The sequence below is a fragment of the Gymnogyps californianus genome, chromosome 1 (genome assembly GCF_018139145.2).
Source record: "Gymnogyps californianus isolate 813 chromosome 1, ASM1813914v2, whole genome shotgun sequence".
In the NCBI taxonomy this organism is placed as follows: domain Eukaryota; kingdom Metazoa; phylum Chordata; class Aves; order Accipitriformes; family Cathartidae; genus Gymnogyps; species Gymnogyps californianus.
The window spans coordinates 162268996-162290369 of NC_059471.1; the positions used below are offsets into that span (position 1 = coordinate 162268996).

The 21374-nt window shown below is 45.7% G+C and overlaps 1 protein-coding gene across 1 annotated transcript; it reads left to right on the plus strand.

Moving 5' to 3' along the window:
• Nucleotides 1-1496: 1496 nt before the first annotated feature.
• FAM83F (family with sequence similarity 83 member F) lies at nucleotides 1497-20959 on the plus strand. Its single transcript, XM_050914905.1, has 5 exons — nucleotides 1497-1967; nucleotides 5772-5939; nucleotides 14370-14491; nucleotides 15079-15791; nucleotides 20717-20959. Exons 1-5 carry the CDS (start codon nucleotides 1512-1514, stop codon nucleotides 20779-20781), a joined length of 1524 nt encoding a protein of 507 aa, XP_050770862.1. The 5' UTR covers nucleotides 1497-1511; the 3' UTR covers nucleotides 20782-20959.
• Nucleotides 20960-21374: the final 415 nt, after the last annotated feature.

Sequence of the window (21374 nt, forward strand, 5' to 3'; positions counted from 1 at the left end):
ATACAGATCAGGCACTTATTAGTGTTTTCAATTTTATGGAATAGCTGAAATCTAACAAGGCATGAACCCACGTTGTACTTTTCCCTGTCAGGGACTGTGACAGGGTCTCTTTTTGCTATGAGGCCATTTATTTTCACAAAATTTGTAGGGATGTAATTACGCTTCTGCAAAACTTGTTTGAAATCAGCCAGTGGGTTCAAAAGTTATTAGAGAGATGGACAGACAGGCAGACAGATGCAGATACCATGACCATGTAAGCCTCATTTCCATTGGAAATCAGGCTAAAAGAACCTATATTGAAATTAATTTTTAAAGGGGACTTGATAGGCAGAGGAGTAGACCTCTGCAAAGTGCAATTTCAAATTTTAAGTGAATTCCATGCTAGGAAAAGCTATTGATGACAGTCTGGAATACTAAAATTCTCCCTTCTACCTAAAGGAGAGGAACAGCGCAGGATGAGCTCCGCTGCCCCACCTCATCCTTGCATTTTTAAGCTACCTCACACTGAGCACAGGCAGTTGCTTATAGAGAGGAGAAAAAGAGCAGCTCCAGCAGCTCTGTCCCTACAGTTTTTTGTGCACGTGAGCACTTAGGGCTAATCACATACGTAAAGCGCTGCAAATGCCTCTGAATGTTTGTATTTCACCACTGCCTTGCCTTTATCCCCGCTTCCTTGCTCATCCCTGCCAGCTCTGTCCCTGGGCTGCAAGGGGGAAGCACAGCTTTTTATCCTTTGTGTACGCACTGCAAACCGCAGTGGGGCCTGAATCTTGATTAGGGCCCCTAGCAACTATCGCATACCACGCAAAAATCATAATTTAACATTACAGCCCCTAGTCTCTCAGCTGGGACACGTGTGTCGAGCCAGGGGTATTTATTCATGCTCCCAGCCAGGGCTGTTTTATTCCCAGCTCTGACACCAGCCTGCTGGGCGGCCTCGGGCAAATCGCTCTGTCATCTTCCCATCTGTAAACAGGGTACCCACCTCCTGCTTTTCGAGAGTCGCTGAGCTGCTCCTGCTGCTCTGTAAGTGGATTTGGAGAGGGCCGGCTAGCAGCCAGCTGCAGCCGACAGACCACGGCTTGCGGCCACCATGGTGCTCTGCCCGCATCCCCGGCCCCACTCGCGTCCCCCCTTTCCCCATGAGCGCCCCTCAGGTGGCTGCCACGTCTGAAAAAGGGGGGAAAACCCTCTTAAACAGACTTTTGCATTTGCATCCCAAAATACACCCGCGGCCCAGGCCTGGTTCTCCTCCAAGCGCTGTGGTCAGGGACCCTGGTGCCGGCCATGTCCCCCAGGGGCCGGGGCCACGCACGGGTCTGGGAGAGGGGTCGCACAGAGGGGAGAGCCGTGTCCCCAGGCAGCCAGGGGAGCGTGAGGGGCCGGCGCAGGGCGGCGCGGCCGCTCCACCCGTCGGGGCGGGCTCGGGCAGGCCAGGTGAGGCGGTCCCGGCTCTGCCTTTCCCTCCTTCCGCAGCTTCCCGGCCGGCCGGCGCTGCTGGTGCCGGCAGCATGGCGGAGTCCCAGGTGCTCCTGCTGGACGAGTCGCACGTCAACGAGAAGGTGACGGAGGCCCAGGCCCGCTTCTACTACAGCGAGGAGCAGCGCCGGGCCCTGGAGGCGCTGGTGACCCGGGGCGAGGCGGCCTACCGGGAGGCGCTGAGGAAGGAGCAGCTCCGCGACTTTCTGTCCAGCCGGGAGCTGCAGGCCCTGCGGGGCGGCTGGCGGGGATACGACGACCCCCGGGAGGGTGGCAAGGTGGCGCGGGGGCCCAGTGGCGAGACCCTCTCGCTGGCCTACTGGCCCGAGTGCTCGGACACGGAGGTGCCCCCGTTGGACTTGGGCTGGACCGACAAGACCTTCTACCGGGGCATCAGCCGGGTGGCCCTCTTCACGCACCCCCGCAAGGAGGAGAGCGCACCCCACCTGAAGGAGGTGGTGCGGGAGATGATCCAGCAGGCGCAGAAGGTAGGGCCCGGCCGCCACACGAAGCGGGCGCCCTCGACGGGCCACCCCTGCCCGCCTTCACGCCTGGGCGGAGGGCTTGGCTGGGGGGCACGTGGGGTGGAAGGGAGGCAAGAGACTGCCGTGGCCGGGCTTTCCTCGCTGGCCACCTCCAAAGCGGGAGGAGCGTGTTGGCCCTCCAGCTGGTCGGCGTCCACCAGGCAGGGCTTTTTCTGCGGTTTGTTGCCAGTCACGTTACGGTTTGCCAAAGCTGATGCCCAGGATGGGGTTAAACCCCTGCACACCCACCCCCCAAATTGGGGTTTTCTACCTATGGTTCACTTTGTCCTGTCCCAGTCTTATTCCCTCGCTCAGGGGAAGACAGGTCGTGATGCTGTTACAGCCACCCCTCCTGTACATGCAGGTATCCCTAGTTAAACACAGAGCAGCGAGTTTGTTCATGGGATGGTGTTTTTTGGGTTTATTTTTTGTGGTCTCAATGCCATCCAGCCTGGAGTGTAAGCAGCCAGAGTCCAAACAGTACGCGGCTGCTCCTCCTATCTGTCTTTGGCTGGAAAGGACTGTTAGTGGTGACAGGGCACCTTTGGCAAGAAAACAAAGCAGCCATGATGCTACAAGAGCTTGCATTGAATAGGTGCGGGCAATGACAAGGTTTTTCTAGGTGTGGGTGAAGTTTCCAGGGAAGACCACCCAGGAAAAGATCCCCTTGAGAGCTGACATCTCCCCTGGGGAAAGGGGATAACAGCGTAAGAGACTTCATTCCTGCTCTTAGTTTTGCTGCTTTCTGTTTTTTCTGCTTTCTAATTCGGCAGTTATTTCCTACTCCACCTGCTCCCCACCCGCCGGCACACACTATACGTGCAACTTTTGCAGACTTGTTAAAACCAAAGCAGCTGGGAAACACAGAAAACTTTCCAGAGACGCATTAATCCAGCAGGTGATCTCCTCAGCTCCCTGCTCACAGAAATATGTGCACACCCCGTAATCCTGTTCAGCGACTGGTGTGATCAGTCGTATAGAAGAGCCAGAAGCTGTAAAATCCTTAGACTCCGATTTAGTGTGACTTCACATCCTCTTTGCGCTGCTGCAAATGCCTCTACAGACTGTGAAAGGAGTGGGAAACTTTGCTCTTTTTGATAGCTGTGCCTGGCACCTAAAAGTAATTAATTCCTTTGTAGATTTTTATTTTTTTACTGACTGGATGAACTGTGCCCCTCCCAGCCCAAAGGTGGTTTCATGTTTAACAGCCATTTGAGTGTTTAATGGTCCTTTTCATAGATAACTGTGCCTATTGTGTTCAGCTGAGCTGGCACTGGCAAAAAAAGTCTCCAGGTAGCAGCTTTTCATTCAGCAGATGAGAGTGGGGTTTTGTTGGTTTTGGTTTTTTTGAGGGGGGTCTAAGCAGATGCTAGTAGTATGTGGCACATGTCTGTGGGTGGCTTATCATCAATGTTTTACAAACACGTTAATTAAGCTACCTTGCTGCAATGAGATTGGCAAGTTAATGCTTGCCAATCTTTAAATACTGATGAAGAGCTAGGCACGCCTATGGGCCCTATAGATAAGTTTATTATCCATGGGATAGGTAGAGGAATGGGGAAAACCTCTTGCAGGGGTAGACACTCATGCTCTGACTTGCTGTATTTGGGAACGCTCCTAGGTAATCTTGACAGATCACCAACTGTGGCAGGGGTTTGAGAAGACTAACATAACAACAGGGGTTGCCTACTGCGCATTTTGCTGGCTTGGAAGCACCATCTGCAAGGCAGCTCATCTGCCTTTCTTACAGGACTGCAGTTTTCATGGTTTTAGTCCACAGTCTTGCAAAGAAGCCTGAACTGACCCAGGGCCCCAAAGCCCGGAGGAAACCACCCCTTCATATTGTAGGGCCAGTACTAACAATTAATGGTTTGTCCAGGACACAGTGTAATTTCTGCAGTCATTGGACTCATTGCAAATGGAGGGGATGGAAAGAAAACAAATTCACACTTCTGCTCTCTCTTCTTGATCAATTCCCTATGTGCATGTTCTTACTTCAAATGAATATTATGTGGCATTCTTGCTCCTAAATAACTACATCCATACCACAGTGTGTGGAGGGGAGAGGGAGCATAACAGGCCTGAATTAATGCATGAACTCTTCATGCCTTTAATTATAATCTGCCTGTTGTTCAGGAATAAAGTGGCACAAGTTCACTGTATTTTAATTTTCAGAGGTTCTGGTAACATTCCCTGCATCTTGCTGCTTTGTGCTGGGAAGTGAGAACCAAGGCAGGACCTGAAATCCAGTTCTGCCTAGCAGAAGTTATTGAGGGACTTATTATTAGTATAACGTAGCTCCACCATAGTTCACCTGTATCGGGAACCTACATGTTAATGATGAGCATAAACACAATGTCAGCCCTTTTTTTCTTTTTCTAACAAAGAAAAGCTTGTGTAAGCACTGTTGACAGAAGGAGCCTGACGGAGCAGATGTGTTGGTTGTTGTTGGCCGTACAAGCAGAGACTCAGCAAACACAGTGGGGGACATTTACTGTGGCATCACTTTCCCAAAAGCAATTTGTTCAAGGGCATTTTTCAAAGGAAAGAGGTCTCTGGTGATAATTATTCCCCCTTCCATAGGGGGCTCCTGCAACTTGAGCTGCACCTCTTCCAAACTTCAAGTGAAGAAAATCCTACTGTTCGACCCAGTCTTCCGCTCCTTTCACACCTGTATGTGGCGTCCCCAGCACAGCTTGGCTTGTCACTGTGATGCAAGCGCCTGGGAAATTAAAATTTAGGCAACTCTGTTCCCAGCATACTGTCAGCATGAGAGCTCTGACCTGGCAAGTTGATGTTTCCCAGCAGGACTAGGAAAACAGTAGTTCCCTTCATTCATAACCTTTCAAATGTTGGGGAGAATAATTCTTTCAGGCAGAAAAGTGAATTGGTATTTCTAATGGTGTAAAAGATACAGAAAGGGAGAGAAAGACAAAACATGTAAGATCAGCATTAAAGTTGCCCATAACCACCTTGGTTTTGTTGTTACTCATCCTATGAATGTTCAGGCTTGTCTGTCACGTCAGTACAACCGTTTGTTTTAATGTAAAAATCTATGCCTGGAAAGAGGGATTAGTTTTCTACCAGAAAAAATGTACATGTGAAGAGAGGGAACGATCATTTTGCCTCCAAATCTTGAACACACACTCCAGTCCCTTCCTGACAAATATGAGGTGTTTATGTTTGAGGTCCATAAGACATTCCTCAGGAAGCCAGCCCTGAGAGCAGACTTCTCACAGGGACTTGGGAAAAAAGGAAAATAAAATTCTTATTGTCTGCACTGTGCACCATGGCTGAGGATTCAGGCTCTCTGATTCCTCTGCGCGTTCATTCTTACATTACTCACCTTCTGATTAAGTGTTAGAGCTGTGTTTTCACTCTTCTTTTTCAATCTATTTTCAGTGTTCTTCTTTGTTTAAGTGGGTCCTTACAGAAGCAATGAAAGTTTCATGATACAGAGGAAAAACTAGCTATTTGGCTTTGGCATTCCTCAGGCTGCTGAAATAAGCCGTCTTCCCCTAGAAGAAGGAGAACCCTCAAAGACATTTATTAAGTTCCTTCCAAAATGCAGCAGGAGCCAAGCCAGAAAATTACAAGATTATTGGTAGTGCTTGGGCACATACATCCCTGTACTTTTGTCTCCCCTATATCCTCCTCTTCCATATTCTGGTATCAGTGCTCTCCTTTGTTTTGCACCAATGTGATGAGCCTCCCTTTCAGTTCCTAATATTTTATTCAGTTGTCTGTCTACTGTCTTCTTGTTTCCAGATTATTGCAGTGGTCATGGATGTATTTACAGACCGGGACATCTTCCGCGATATTGTTGATGCAGCATATAAGCGCTGGATCCCAGTCTATATAATCCTAGATGAGGAGGGTGTGAAGCTCTTCCTGGAAATGTGCAGATGCCTTGACCTCAGTGACTTGCAGATCCGGGTAAGATATTCAATACTGAACCATTATCTCCTGCAGGTCAGTGGCCTTTTTCAGTTGTAATGAATCCTGGAACTCACTTGGACAGGCAAACACATCTCTTCCTCCCTACAAGTCACCCCACAGCACTTAGACAGGGGTTGATGGAACATAGAGAGATAAGAGAGTGACTTGCTAATACAGAAGGAAAGATTTGGATTTTTTGCCTTTCACCTGAGACAGGGGTCTACGTAGTTTCTTGGCTCTTGTGACCTAAAAATTCCTGTTTGGGAAGAAAATTGTCTGAGGAAATTCCTGTGGGTCTCCTATGCAAGGATTCAAACTAGAGTCCAGAGTAGCTCTTTGAGTTGTTGTCTGCATGGATCCCAGTTATAGGACACATATACTCTGTGAAATCAAGACTTTCCTATCCAGCAGTGATCATCTGGGAGTGAATGAGCTTGTAGTCCTCCTTTGCCTGAGAACATAAGGGATTGAGGAGCATAGCTGCTCCCCAGTTCCGTATCAGAGCATGCCTTCATATAGTGCATGCAGCACAGCAGAGTAGTCAGCCTAGCTTGGCTGGCAGAAGCAGCCTCAGTAGGATCTCATTCCATTACATACAGACTGAAATCCTTTGTGTGTTTATAGTTAGTATTGTATTCCTTGCTTTTTTCATGTTTTTTAGTCACTATTGCTACTACAGACTTGTTCCAAATACTGAAAATGTTGCTAGGTTGGAAACAACCTATGGGATGCCAGACTTGCCCCTCTTGTGATCCAACTGTTCTTCTGAGCAGTGGCGGGGGCAAAAAAAGTGCCTTTTTGCCTGGAGGAAGGGCAGATCTTCCATAAACACTCAATAGTTTAAAAAAATCCACAACCAAAACTCAAAAAACTCTGAATTTTGAGGCCTATATTAACCAATTTAGGAGAACCATCTTAAATCTGGATGAAAATGACTTGCATATATCTGAACAGTGCTCCTGTGAACTACCACTCTGCTCTGAGTTTCTGGACTTCATCAAAAAAGACATCCAGCTGAGCAGCTTTCTCATCTTTCTCCAAAACAGAGATGGAAGTTTCTTTCCTCTGGTGTCTTTGAAAGCAAGATACAGACATTATTATAATAGACCTGTTTCAAGCTTCAGGGGTATTCTGTGGCCTAGGCTCAAGTCTGTTTGGTACAAAACTGTGAAATCACAGCAGTAGTTTGTTGTGGTTTAGGCCCAGCCAGCAACAAAGCACCAAGCAGCCGCTCGCTCACTCCTCCCTGCCTCGGTGGGACGGGGAGGAGAAAATACAATGAAAGGCTCCTGAGTCGAGACAAGGACAGGGAGGGATCACTCACCAATTATGGTCACAGGCAAAAAACAGACTCAACTTGGGGAAAAAAAAAGAAATCAATTTAATTTGTTACCAATCAAATCAGAGTAGGATCATGAGAAATAGAACCATATCTTAAAAACACACCTTCCCCCCACCCCTCCCTTCTTCCCGGGCTCAGCTTTGCTCACGATTTTCTCTACCTCCTCCCCTCCAGCAGCGCAGGGGGATGGGAATGGGGGTTGCGGTCAGTTCATCACATGTTGTTTCTGCCGCTCCTTCCTCCTCAGGGGGAGGACTCCTCACACTCTTCCCCTGCTCCAGTGTGGGGTCCTTTCCACAGGCTGCAGTCCTCCATGAACTGCTCCAGCGTGGGCTTTCCCACAGGGTCACGGCCTTCTCCGGGCCCAGCCACCTGCTCTGGCGTGGGGTCCTCCACGGCTGCAGGGGAATCTCTGCTCTGCCATTAACCTCCATGGGCTGCAGGGGAATCTCTGCTCCGGCGCACCTCCTCCCTCTCCTTCACTGACCTCGGTGTCTGCATGGTTGTTCCTCTCACATCCCACTCCTCACTGCAGCTCCTCTTCTCTTTTAGCAGTCTTTTCCCCTTCTTAAATATGCTATCCCAGAGGTGCTACCGCTGTTGCTTATTGGCTCGGCCTTGGCCAGAGGCAGGTCCGAGTTTGGAGCCGGGAAAGCTTCTAGCAGCTTCTGAGAGGAGCCACCCCTGTAGCCCCTCCCCACTACACAAAGCCCCGCCACACAAACCCAAACACATCGTTCCACTTGCTCCAGTACTTGTTTCCCAGTACTTTTCTCACCGTGTCATCATGTGCAGGAATGATGCCTTCAGTACTGCATATTTTAACTCCTGGATAGAGTGAATGAAAAGATGCCCTGGCATTTTAGAAAAAGTTGCAATGCTATTGGAGAGGTGAGTTCCCTTTTGTCTGCCTTCTCCATCTTTAAACAGTAAGCGGTCCCCTTCTGCTCTTCCTCTTACCTCTTTCTCCGTAGATATCTACACAGACTTCACACTCCAAAACCAATCATCACAGTGACATGCTACAGCAGTGACTAGGTCCTGCAGCAGCCTAGTTGTGTTATCCTTTCCCAAAGAGGCAGAATTTGAACTAATGCCATCAAAAGCAGGAGAAGACTCTTCTGTGTCCCTTCTGTGCTTCCCTTCTCTCACAGCAGCCCTTGCTATGTTTTTCATTAGACTCCTTCAGCTAAAAAAAGTCCAAACACAAGCTGAGCTGAAGGAGGTCCACTGAGAAGAACTTTTTAACATCCTTCTTTGGCCTAGTTGTTCACTCTTCTGCAGAGCTCCAGCCCACAGAGTGCTGTCCTTCAACTTTTTCCCCTCTTTTCCCAGCTATCTCATACTCTATCTTAAATTCCCCTTAAGGTTGTTGTATTCCTTTTGCAGTATGGCTAAGGCTTTAGTTAATCTTGTTAAGGTCAATGCAGTTTATTCCTGTCTATGGTACTGTGGAAGGACTGGGAAGAGTCTTCCTGTAAGGGGAAGCATGTCATTTGCCTCTCAAGGAAGATGGCCTCTTAGTATCTTGCCCAAGGCTGCCTTGAATGTATCTATGCTGCTGCTTGGGTCAGTATGGCAGAAATCATCATACAGCGATTCCCCTGACACCAGGCTTTAGATACCCAAGGAATCTCAAGCAAGGTTAAGGCTTCCCCTTGAGGACTCCCCCCACGCCCATCTCATTGATGTGATGTATCGAGGGTTGTTTTGAACTTTTAGTGTTGAAGACCCAGATTTAGAGCAAGAAAGCAAGCTGGGCCTCCGGTCTTGTTCAGGCAGAATGATTTTGTCCTGCCTTGCTTGATCACATGGACCAGGAGGATGTTGGAATTGCTGAGGAAGAATGAGAAATTCTAGTGCAGTTAACTCATCATTCACCCATTTCTTATTTATGACATCTTTCTCCTGACATCTGCTTTGGTATCTGAGTTTCTTCTACAGATTTTCAGCAACAGGGAAAACATTCTCTCCTTACACTGTCTTTTTGTGTAACCATTTTGCTTTCTTCTAAAAGATTTTCACCAGTGGGCCACAGTTTGTCAGCAAAGGAGTTGAATACTCTTCCTTCCTGCCCTTCTTCCCACCTTTCCGTCGGAATGCTTGTGCAAGATTTACAGGATGGCTTTTTCTCAGAAAGTTGCAGCAATGTGAGGTGTAACTTTAAGGTTTAGAGGCAAGTTCTGATCCCAGGGAAAGAGAGAGAGGGATGATACACTACCATGGGCTGTCATTGCTGCAGGGTCAGGATGCTTATTCTGTCTTCTGTCATCACCAGATGCTCAGATTGTTCTGTGATTCCTGCCCTTTTGTTTCCATTGCCCTGTTCATCCAATGCAGAGTGAATACTTCAACGGTCCTAATACAGGGAGATTTACTGTTAACACTGGATTTTGCCCTTTGTCTACATACAGTGCTGGGCATTTTCACAAAATTCCTCGCTATTGTATCATTTTGAGATGGCAAGGTATCATGATCTGCTGACAGTCTCACAGGAGGGAAACTGCTGTAGGAAGACAGTACCTCACTCTGCAAAGACAAAAAGTTCTTTACTGACTCCAAGCATGAAATGAGAAAACCTCAATTTTTGTCTGAAGGCCAGAGATCACTAGAAATGCATTTAAATTCAACCATCAGCACATTCATCCTGGGATGTTAGTAAGAGCGTGTCTTGTGTGTATGAGTCATATGGCTTCCTGCACCTACAGGACATGGTTTGCCAGACTTCTGTTATGTTTGACACAAGAGTGTTCTTCAGAGATCACAATGAATCAAAGTTCTCATAGCCCCACAAAGTCCTGTTTTTGTTGACCTGAAGGTGAGTGTTCTCACCAGTTTTTAGATGAGTTCTCTTTCTCCCCATGCTTCTGCTAACCAAGACCCCAGTAACAGACACTCCTGCTCAAAGAAGGAGTTCACCTAGAGCTCCAGGCAAGCGCAGGGAATGAGTTACCTGCAGGAAGTTCACCTTCATGTTAATTTTTACATTTCATTTTCCCATGTAAGGAGTTCCTCCCCTCACTCCAGGAATTCTTAGCAGTTTCTGCCTAAGAAATTTTTGGACTTTCATTTCAGTATTTCATGTCTTTCCTCATCGATTCCTAATTCAACTGAGGGAGAAGCTGAATGTAATGTGGTACAGTGCTGTTGGTTTTTTAGTTATCTGTTAGAGAATTCTTCTAGGCTGCTTGTGACCTTTTGAAAATGGGGGCTTACATGGCTCTCTTTTTGCAAAGACCTAAATAAATAATACCCAGTAATGACCTTGGCAGGCCAGGTCCAGCTAGCTGCATTCCATCCTATTCTACTTGAATACCTGCAAGTTTTACTATTTTGTCAACAAGCACACCTTTTCCAAAACTGTTCAGGGCAAACATATAGGGTAAGTCCACAGTATTTCCCAGCATTACTTGGCGGCTGCTTCCAGATTGTGGCTGCTTTTGTGTCCCTGTGTAAGATGAGCAGCTACCACCCATCTCTCTGACCTGGAGGTCTGATCACCAGAAATGAGAATCTGCAGACTATGAATAAGAAAAATTCCTTTACTGTTGTTACTGTGGTCCTGTCCACATGAATCCTGTATCTCTCTTCCTCTATCCTCCTTCTGTGGTACCTCCATCTAGGATTTTAGGATGGGAAATAATGGGCATCTGGGGCCTCCCCCTCAGCCCTGTGCTCAGGTGAAGCAGTAGTACAAGAAAACAAAGGACAGGAGCTACCCCAACAGATTCTATTGACTGAAGGGATCTGATTTTTCCAGGGACAGCGGAAAGGGGATCTCCACATTTTGAAAAACACAGTCAATATAAGGGACTGTTGAGTCACTGTCATCTATCAGCTACTGCTTTTGTCTGTTGCCTCTCCTTAATCTGTTTTACATCTGTTAGTTTATAGAGGTCGTTCATGCCATCCATCCCAACTTGAAATAAAGATCCCTGCTTGCTTTGCAACATATATATCAGCAGTTGTTGTAAGAGGGAAGGTACACACAGGATTCCCTGGTGGAAGTACTTAGAATGCTTCCCTTTAGGGTCTGTCTCGTGTATTCCCCCTACTCAACCCCAGCTTGTGAGCACTACTGCCCAGGTCCGTCAAGTGACGACTAAGCGTCATTCACAACACAACCTATTACTGACTTTCTAAACTGGGTCTAATTTAACTTTCTGTGGATTCAGGATGAGGTTTAAAAGTGCATCACAATAAAGCAAGAAAGACTGATTCCTTCACTGTTTGTATTAGGATGCTCTGTCAGGCTTGACTGTTACCAGTCCGTATTAAGTTGCTGCCAGGGAGATGTTAGTCACTGTTTGTGATGAGGAGTGGTGCAAGCCTGTGCAAAGGAAATGGGGAAATTTAATGCAGACTGCAGCTTCCATAAGCCAGGATATGATAAACCTTAAGCAGGCTTCTGCAAGAATACAGATCTGGAGGGCTCGCTTCTATCTGGTGAACTAACTGGTCCTCTACTCAAAATATTTGTTACTACTGTAACACTAGTGCCGCCAAAAAATGGCTGCAATCTCACCTCATTTATATTTGTCTTTCCTCTTTTGCTGTTGTGTAGTCTTCAGTACATGAACCCAGGCTTGTTCCTCCTCTGTACAACTTGATATATCAGTCTACAAATGCTCCAAGATCCTTCAAGGCAGAAAACATTATACAAATAACCTGTTAAGTGACTCGATGTTTATATGACTTTGTGCTTGTTTTCTGCATTTCAAGATGTATTTATGCACTCCTGTGCCTACTTTGTTCAAGGAGGTTTATGTGTTCAGCTGTTTGGTTCTATCCCCTCTGTGCCTTTCTGAGTGTTATGTGTAGCTCAGTTACTGCAGAAATTCAAATGTGCTTTCTTTCCACCAAAAGAAGGTGATGTAACATACAAACACAATAAAATCCACACTTGTTACATGCTAAGAAACTTTGTGCTCGCACAGGCTGATACTTCTCGATTCACAAAGGTACATGACATGTCAGAGCTGTTGACTGATTTGAAGAACGGAGGTACTTCTTGTCACTTGCAGGCAATATTCCATGATTTGGCAAATCCCACATGCACCTTTACTCAGCAAGGAAAAAAAAATATTTCAGGTGATCAGCCAGCCAACTACAAATGTTATTCTAAATACTGGAAAGGGCACCCTTTCTCCTGTGCTCTATCCAACCTGCATTCAGCATCCCACACATATGACTCACTGCTAGGCCTTGAGCAAGTCACTTCATCTTTTTCTCTCTCAGGCTCCTCATCTTTAAAACAGGGTAATAATACTTTCAGCGGTGTTGGGAGCATTAATTAGCTAATGCCCACACGGAACTCCAGACAGATCAAGCAATAGATGAATGCAAAATAGTAGTATCATCAGTTACTGTTAGTCAGAATTTGTACTGCCACTGCTGTATTTTAGTGGGGGAAATAGAAGCAGATTCCAAAGGTAAGCATTATATTCAGAAAAATGTGTTTTGAAAGAAATCTTCATTCTTATAATCACTCATTTCTGCATGCTGATTTCTATAGCCTATCAATATTTAAGCTGTCAGTGAGGTTTATAATAATAGGACTTAGCTCTTTGTGGGATCTGAGGCTGTGCTAGCATTAGCCAAATCCTCATGATTCTCCTGCTCTGCAGATGGGGGAGGAATGAGGCAAAGGTGAATTGACTTTCCCAGAACATCACAGGGAATAGTGTCAGGACTGTGATTACACTTGGGACTATCTGACTCCGAACCCTGGATTTATTACTCCAGATGACAATATCTTTCAGCTTTTCATTGTTAAAGAATTCTTACAGAAACAGATGGTGGAATGAAGAAAATGGTCTAAATTTGTGTGTCAGAGCAACAAGATAATTTGCTCTAAACTTATACTAACAATCAATGCTTTTGGGGTTGCGGGGGGGGGGCGGGGTGTTTCATGTTAGACAGTTTGGCAATTCAGCCTCATGCAGCCAGGACCCATGAGCAGAATAACACTCAGTCCAATGCGCAAATATATTCTTACAGTAAGTGCAGGCAGAGATCTGTTGTTGAAAATCATGTAACCTTAAATCTGTGTTTTCTTTGTGCCTTGTAGTGCTTTGTTTTATTACTTGTAGGTTTGCTGGCCAAAGGGTGTGAGATGGGAGGTTTGGGGAGAGGTATTATCTTTTTCTAACTACTTCCATTCATTTAATGAAAAGTTTTTCTTTCCTCTTCTTCAGAAATTCTTCTTTGCTGATCTATTCAGGACATCAGTAAAGACACTTATCCTACTCCTTTTGTTCAAAAAAAGTTCTGTGTTTTTTCACTCTCCGTTGAACAGTGAGGAATCTGGGTGGACACTGCAACTATTTGGGGTTCTTAGCAAAATTATAAAGGTCATGGTTCTCCTTTTGTTATAACAGACAGGAAACATCTATCTTTTGAGCAATAGAATTGTTTCCTCCTCTCTTCTGTAATAATTAAATTGTCCAGTCTTCTAATTTGGCCAGTTTTGTCAAGCCATGTGTTGTTGGGAATCAGAACACAAGCACAAAAAGAACCTAATACAGACCTGTCTCATACAGTAGCCTCCAAGTAACTGTGTCCTTTGCACTGCACAGGTATTGCAAAGTTCCTTGGTTTTGTGGTCCTGCTAACATAATCTGGAGAAGAGCTCACGAGTGCCGTGGAATAGGGATCAGGATTCAGAGAGTGCAGACGTGACTCAGAGCTTCCTCTGATTCATTCCCCTGAACTGGGCTGGGCCTTCTGAGCTACAGCACAGGATTGGAGGTGGAGGATTATTTGATTTTGAAAGCATTGTCTTGCCAGCGGGCTAAGATGAATAGCTGAAGACAGCAGGCAGGGTTACAAAGATGCTGAGCCATGGGACAGGGCTATAAGCTGATGGAGGAGAGTGACTTGCATAGACAGGGGATGACAACAGGTCTTACGGCACTATGCTTTCCTTTCTGCTGCCCTTCTGATTTCTGGTGGCTGATACAAAATGAGCTGTAGTCCCAGAAGTAGTGAGATAATGTGAGTGACATGTTAAGACTTGGAGCTGGCAATTATCTAATTCTCTGCCCTATTTATTGTGACATTTTGTCTTTTCACCTCCCTGTTAGAACATCCGCATACGTTCTGTGACAGGAGTTGGGTTCTACATGCCAGCAGGGAAGATCAGAGGCACATTGGCATCCCGATTCCTGATGGTGGATGGTGAAAAGGTGGCCACTGGATCATACAGGTGGGTCGCTCTTGCTTAAGGCAATGCTACATTCTTTGTGTAAAGAATGGCTTGTGGCTTTGCTTGAGAGTCTTCTTCCCATGTCATTCCTTTTCTTATCCCAGCCTCTGTAATCTGTGTGGGATCTGTAGAAATTGGGGTGGGACGACAGAGAAGGTGGCATAGAGCACAAGCTGCTCCTGAGAGAATGGAACATGGCCATGCTAGTGGACTATTTCAGTGGGCTAGAGATAGTTCCACGCTGCATCAGGTGGTGATCTGCAAGGACTCCCCACCAGCCACTGTGCTGAGTTCTCTTCAGTGAGGTTTTCAGTCTGGAGACTCCTCCTGTTGATGCAGTGTTGCTTTTTTAAAAGGGTATACTGTCCTTCAGAGTTTTAGGGCCTTTTCTTCCAGGTCTGGTCTGCACGCCTAATGAAGAACAATAATAAAGAGCTTCATGCATCTATCCTGACCTGTCTTGGCAAGGACATATGGGCAAATGGCACAATGCTACGTATTCCCATGTAGTGTCTCAGATATTGTTAGGTGGGCTGGGTCAAGTATGCACCCCAAAATCTAATGTTGGTTCTGTTTCCTACTCTCAGCTTCACATGGAGTTCTTGCCACATCGACAGAAACATCCTGCTAGTCTTGACAGGACAGCATGTGGAGATGTTTGACGTTGAGTTTCGTGAGCTCTATGCCATCTCAGAGGAAGTTAATTTCTACAAGGAACTGGGTATTGCTAACCCATTCCTTCTCGGAATTGGGAAGCCAGGCCTTCATTCCTCCACTGTGGCTCGGAAGTTCATTAACCCCAAGTATGGTTTAGTGGCAGGGGCAACCCGTGGTGATATGATGCTCTGGGCTTCACGACACAGGCAGGATAATCAGGGGAACATGGAAAAGGAGGAAACAAGTGAGTCAAAGAAACGGTTAAATCAGTTTCTGAATGACTTAGTCACATTGGAGCAAGAGTTCCCAGAAATTGATCCACCTCTGGAGAACTTGAACAAGCTGAATCGGAGCCCTCAGAAACTGTTCTCCCGGCTCCACATGGACCTGAAAAATAAATCCAAATCCAGAGAGTCGATTCGTGACGTGAAGAAAGAAGATGCACAGGCCAATTCAAAGCAAGGAAAACGGTTTGCCAGTGGGCTTTTCAGTCGCAAGGCCAAACGGTCTCCAGGCTCAAGCATTGAGGCCAATTCTTTTGCCAGTGAAGGACATTCAGGAGAAGACCTTGGGAACATGAAGCTGGAATATGAGCGGCTCAGCATTGGCCATGCCAGTGTTCGGAGCACTGGAGGCATCTCAGGTAAAACCTCTTCTACCAGCATATTCTGCTTCTGTGTCCCTTGTTCTGAGTTTGGCTGATTGGTGCAAACATATTCCGTGTAGGCATCTGTGATTAGATCCTATTATTTCCTCTATATTAAAATGAGTGGGATCAAAGAAGAGTAGAAGTTGTATCAAATGATACAGGCAATTTAAGTTGAAGGCAATTTAATGGCAGTCTTATTGTAAAGTTGGTACTTCTCATGTAAATATTTTCTCATACTTCTCAGCAAGCGGGCATGGGACAAAGGGAGAGAAAGGTGAATGTCTCCTTGTGTAAAACAGGTTGTGTGTACGGTTCATCAAGTGCACTGCCCTAATAAACAGCAGCAGTATGTTCACTGTTGTAGTGGCTAGCAGAGTGCAGACAGATTTTCAGTGTAAACCCCTCCTTTCCTCATTTGGGTTTCTTCAGGTGTGTTTACTGTGACAAATTACTGGTGGAGAAGAGAGGAAAATGTGTTTATGTTGAGGTGAGGGGGCAAGGAGTGGAGGAGAGGGTGGAAGCGTTTTTAATTTGCTCCTTTATCACCTTCTGAAATGGGAGAGAAGGTCACGAAAATAGAGGCTATGGAGAAGTACTAGATCTCAACTTTTCATTCTTTGCTAACACGATTGATATTTTCACTAAGTCCTTTCAAGGCTTCATCCAGTTGAAGACACAAATGATAAAGATTTCTCCCAATTTATGGGTTCATAGCTGAATTCCCAACGTTTTAGATGTTTTGTCAGACTGAAGTAAATCTATGGACTATTCAGCCTGGTTGTCTTCCTCTCTCAGTGAGCTGTGCTGGGTGTCAATACATCCTGCGCCAGCAGGAAAATAAACTAGTTCCAGGGAGAAAATTTCTCCTCAACTTGTATGGCCAGAGACCATTCTGTGCTCTGATGAATACGAAATGCAGGTGTGGCGAGACTGAATTCCCTTGAGACTGCCATGATGTGAAATGGAAAGACATTTTCCTGAAACCAAAAAGAAAAGCAAGGTATTGGGAAGGTCAACAACAGCAATTGATTAGGTTCTTAGAAACATTTCTGGCTGAATGAATGACAGACTCAAAAATGCCAAATGAACACAAGAGAGAGGAACTGTAAGAAGGCATGGATAGCTTATTTAAGACCATAGTAGACCCATTTTAGGATGTGCGTTTGGCATTTGGGGAGGCAGAAGTAAACCCTAGTCTAAAGAGGTCCTCTCTCCAAACCACTTTATGTCTTGAGCACAGACAGTATGTGCTGCTGGGCCCCATTCCTCAGAGCCAGGAAAAACAAAATCGGTGAAGACCTATAGGGAGATGTATGGACATTTCCTCTTGGAGGACTGGACCTGAGGGCTTGCACTACCCTCTAGTGACAGAAGTAGAGAACTGTGTAATCTCTGATTTGTCAGCACTTTACAATATCAGAGATTCCCTACGTTTCTCACTGTCAGCTGTTTTAAAGCAGACAGCCCACCATTCCCACAATGTCATGATGAAATTAGGCCCAGATTAAGGCACGAAAGACATTGATGTCTCTAGTTGAACAGTGGGGCACTGTGCCCTTCTGGGGCGTTGCACAGTCAGGGCAGCAGGGATGTCACTATTCTTTTTAACACGGTGGATCTGTGCCAGACGATCTGATGCTTGGTCTGGGCCATTTCCACAAAGACACTATCATGCTATTATGTTCAGGTTTTATTTATTGCCACTGCTACTTCCTGAGGGCTGCCACCTCTTTCAATAAAGGGGAAGGAAGAATTGAGAACAGGTGCAGGGAAGGCGCAGAGGTCCAGCACACCAGCCTTCCCGCTGTGCTCTTCCTGACCTGATAAGTCTTTCCAAGGAGTCCATGCAAGTATTTTTTGGTTTTATGCAAATTGAGAATGCCTGTTCATGGTGGCCATGGGAGACTCCACAGCTTTTGAAGTACGGTTTTAGACTTAGGTCATCTGGTGCTGTAAAAGGCTGGAGGAAGATCACTGCTTGTGTGTTGCTTTTGAATTGAATCACTGTTCTTGAGAGAAAGCTTCTCTAGTCTAATGGTCCCAAAGTGGCATGTGAACAGAGATGGTAGAGGGCACATTAGAAAGATGGAGACTCATGAGAAAGAAGAAAAAAATCAGTTAACCAGAAGATCCTGCAGCTACTTGATCAGTAGCACATGCTTCATTAGGATTTAAAAAAAATTCTTGAACATGGGCATGGAATAGAGTTCCAGCTTCAGGATAAAATTAGGAGGCACTTTGTTCTTGGGTAACTGTAGGACTGACTTCCTTTTAAAAGTTTAAGTTGTCTTTGAGCAGGTCTAGTAAAAACTGATGCTGTGATACTCTGGGTGACAGAAGGGGGGTAAGAAGTGGAAATGAAGGAGGGAGAAGGTGCTTGGTATGCAGTCAGGTTAGGATGCAATTATTCAGAGCTTCACAGTTTGAAATAGCTGCCCTTACCTTTTGTAAAGATTAAACAGCACACTTAAGCCCTGTGGGCCTGCCTGTGCACACATCCTTCAAAGTCACTATTAATTCTGTAGTACCACAGAGACACATCCCACCTTGCAAATGCATAGAGAAACCAGATCTACATCCCGAGTAGCTTGCAGAGTAATTGAAAGACATTATTCAAGCAGGCTAAAGGTCAGGTTCAGTCTTGTAAGAGCAGATGGTGATGAAGAGAATCTGAACTGGGAAGGGAAGTGATGAAAGTGCATTCCATGACAGAGTCTGAAAATCTGACTCAGTATTTACATGCTAGAAAAGGATACCTACAAGTCAGAATTGGGAGTCTGGAAAATACAAGGGCTACAGATAGTAATGTCCCAAACTAAGTGTCTGAATTAACATCCTGAGGTGTTGTCCTAGCACACTGCATGGAGACTGTGCTTTGTCTTACAAGGCTTTCTTAAACCACATCATCAAATTGACACAACTCTTGAATTTCACTGTTGCTCGCTTAGGAACACAACAGCAGCAGCTCTGAACCTGACCAGAATCTTGTTAATTTTAAGCTGCTGCTGGGCAGACTGTGATCAGCAAAGGCACTGACGTCTGTGTGCAGCTTCTGGGAAATACTGCAAGGGTTTGAAAGCTGTGTGCCTTTCGAAGGCGCTGGCTTTTTGTTTTGTTTTCTCCCCTGCAAGAAGCAAAGTGGGCTCGTTCAGAAGGGTCTGCTATCCTGAGTTGCTCCATATATCGGCCTTCGTTCCTCATGAGTGTTGGTTGCAGAACACATATACTTAATAGCAGGATTTTGTGTTTCACTTTTGGGTGCTTCTTGCAACAAGAAATGGGATTTACACTGGGCACTGCAATACCACAGAAACACCTGCTTTGTTATCACCAGTGTTTTTCAGCCGAAGTGGGATCATGGACGGGTGGTAACTGGAATTTTCAGCCTCTTTTCTAAAGAGAAAGAGGGGAACATTGTTGGGTACATACAAGGAGGGTGTTTGCTCTAACTGTGGTGGGATCTGTAGAAAAAGGTCAGAAGATGAGTAGAAAGTGAGAAGAATAAAGGAGTGGAGAGTTGAGATTAAGTACAGGAGCACAGACACTTTTGAAAGTAAACATGAGGGTCTTGAATGTGATACAGACAGGGAGGGGAACGGGGTGGTGAGGAGATAGGAGTAATGATAAACTTAGTGGTAACATACAGAATGGGTCAAAGGAGGGACAAAGGAAGTAGAATGAAATGCCATGAGGAGATGTGGGGAGGAGGCAGTAGCATACAGAGCAGCCACAACAGTGAGGGCAGGTTGCAGTGCAGACTCCCATGTGGAGATCAAGAAGTTGCAGTGTGGAAGAAGGTGGAGAGGAGGGGGAGAGAAGAGAGCTGTTCTCTTCCCCATCACCTATGGGTGAGGAAAACATTGATCAAATACCTACAAGCAAGAGAGTGACGTGAAAAATGATTCGCTTGAAGCCCAGTTCAGAGGCAGTGCTTGGGTTGAAAGCTCCCTCATCTTAGTAAAGTTGAGACTTCTCAGTAGTATGTCACCATGACCTGTGACAGTTTTCCCTCCCTGTTCTCACTCTGTACTGGCCACGGCCTCCAACTGCTTGGGAGATGCACATATACCTACCTTCTGTACAAATACATGAGTGGGGTCTGCCCTTGTTCAGAGTGACTGCAAGCCATGTGGCAGCCCCTCTCAGTACGTACTGCCCTGGGCTATAGGTCATGTAAGCCTTGCTGAGCTCAGAGCACAGACGAGCACCCTTACTTGCAAAAACCTCTGCAAACACACTTTAGTATAGTGCTTGAAAAAAATGTGCTGGGGCATCCAGACCAACAGCTGGCTGTAATGAAGGAGATCAGACAGCAGTGCAAGCATTGAAAAGTACAGATACTAGGAGCAGAAGAAATCCATAGAGTGAGCAATGAAAAAAACTAAGATGATAAAAAATTGGGGCAGCATACTGTGCTACTTAAGTGAGAGACCCTGAGGCCTCAGGATTTGTCTTGCAAAGGAAATGGTGGAAATACTGGCACTTGAGATGTTTAAAACGGGATGTGAAAAAACCTCTACTGAGAATGTGTGTGGGGATCAAATGGATTAGATGACCTGACTTTTTTTTCATACCTCACTCTTTGGAAAACCTCCCGCCCAAGTCATGGCCAGAGTGTTTTTCAGTGCCAGCTGGGACCTGAGAATACCACTGAAGCTGGCCTGGGTACAGGCCAAAGCCTGGAAATACTTCTCCAGTGGTTTTCTCCACAGTATATTCTGAATTTGCTCTTATTTTAATGTCTCTTCATTTCACAGTAGTAGGAAAAAAACCCACGAGTGCTAAGTAATGTAGGTCTAACACAAGGTGTATAGTAAATAACAAGAGAGGATTGAAGCATGAGTCCAAACTTTATCCAGGTTGGATACTTTATCTTATTTACTTAACATGAACATTACTTTAACTTCTTTTCATTCCAGGTAACCTGGGTCCAAACTCCACTACGAGCGATAAAAACAAACAATCTACCTGTGTGTTATCTTGATTGGGAAGGATTGTCTGGAGAACTGAAGACTGAAAAAGCTGGAACAGTAACCTCTTGATTGATTTTGAACCTACAGCCATGTCCTCATGCAGTGGTCTGTAAAGCCACTGCGTGGTCCTGGATGCACCTGGCACCCCCAGTTAAAGCACATTTACTGGGTGAAGCGTAGACTTTGGATGGTCGGTCCCTTAAATGAGGGTTAGTGATGAATGTGTTAGTCCATATGTCTGTGTGCACACATATTTTATATATAAAAACAACTGTGATGACTGGTCTCAGAGCTTGCTCTGTGTCCAGATAAATGCAGGAGATTTTCTGACTTACTTGTGCTGCTACTTCAGTCTGTCTAGCTACAGACTCAGAATCACTGTGTTGCATTGTTTACTCTACTGCACTGCAGAAATGTATTGGTCTGACTGGCTAGAAGGCTAAATCCAATCGAAGTGGCAAATTCTGGGTGAAATAAGGATGTTTACAGACAGCATAGCTATCCTTTTGTCCACAAGGAGTCTTCCTGTAGATTCCTGTTGTCACTTATCCACACAGAAATGAGTGGTCTGGGAGAAGGGTTTAGCTAGCAGAGGCCAACAGAT

Bases quoted from the DNA above. Each gene is read 5' to 3' on its own strand.
- FAM83F (XM_050914905.1), top strand. From the start codon at position 1,512: ATGGCGGAGTCCCAGGTGCTCCTGCTGGACGAGTCGCACGTCAACGAG. The intron at 5,940-14,369 runs GTAAGATATTCA...CCTCCCTGTTAG, and splicing joins TCAGTGACTTGCAGATCCGG to AACATCCGCATACGTTCTGT. The intron at 14,492-15,078 runs GTGGGTCGCTCT...TCCTACTCTCAG, and splicing joins GTGGCCACTGGATCATACAG to CTTCACATGGAGTTCTTGCC.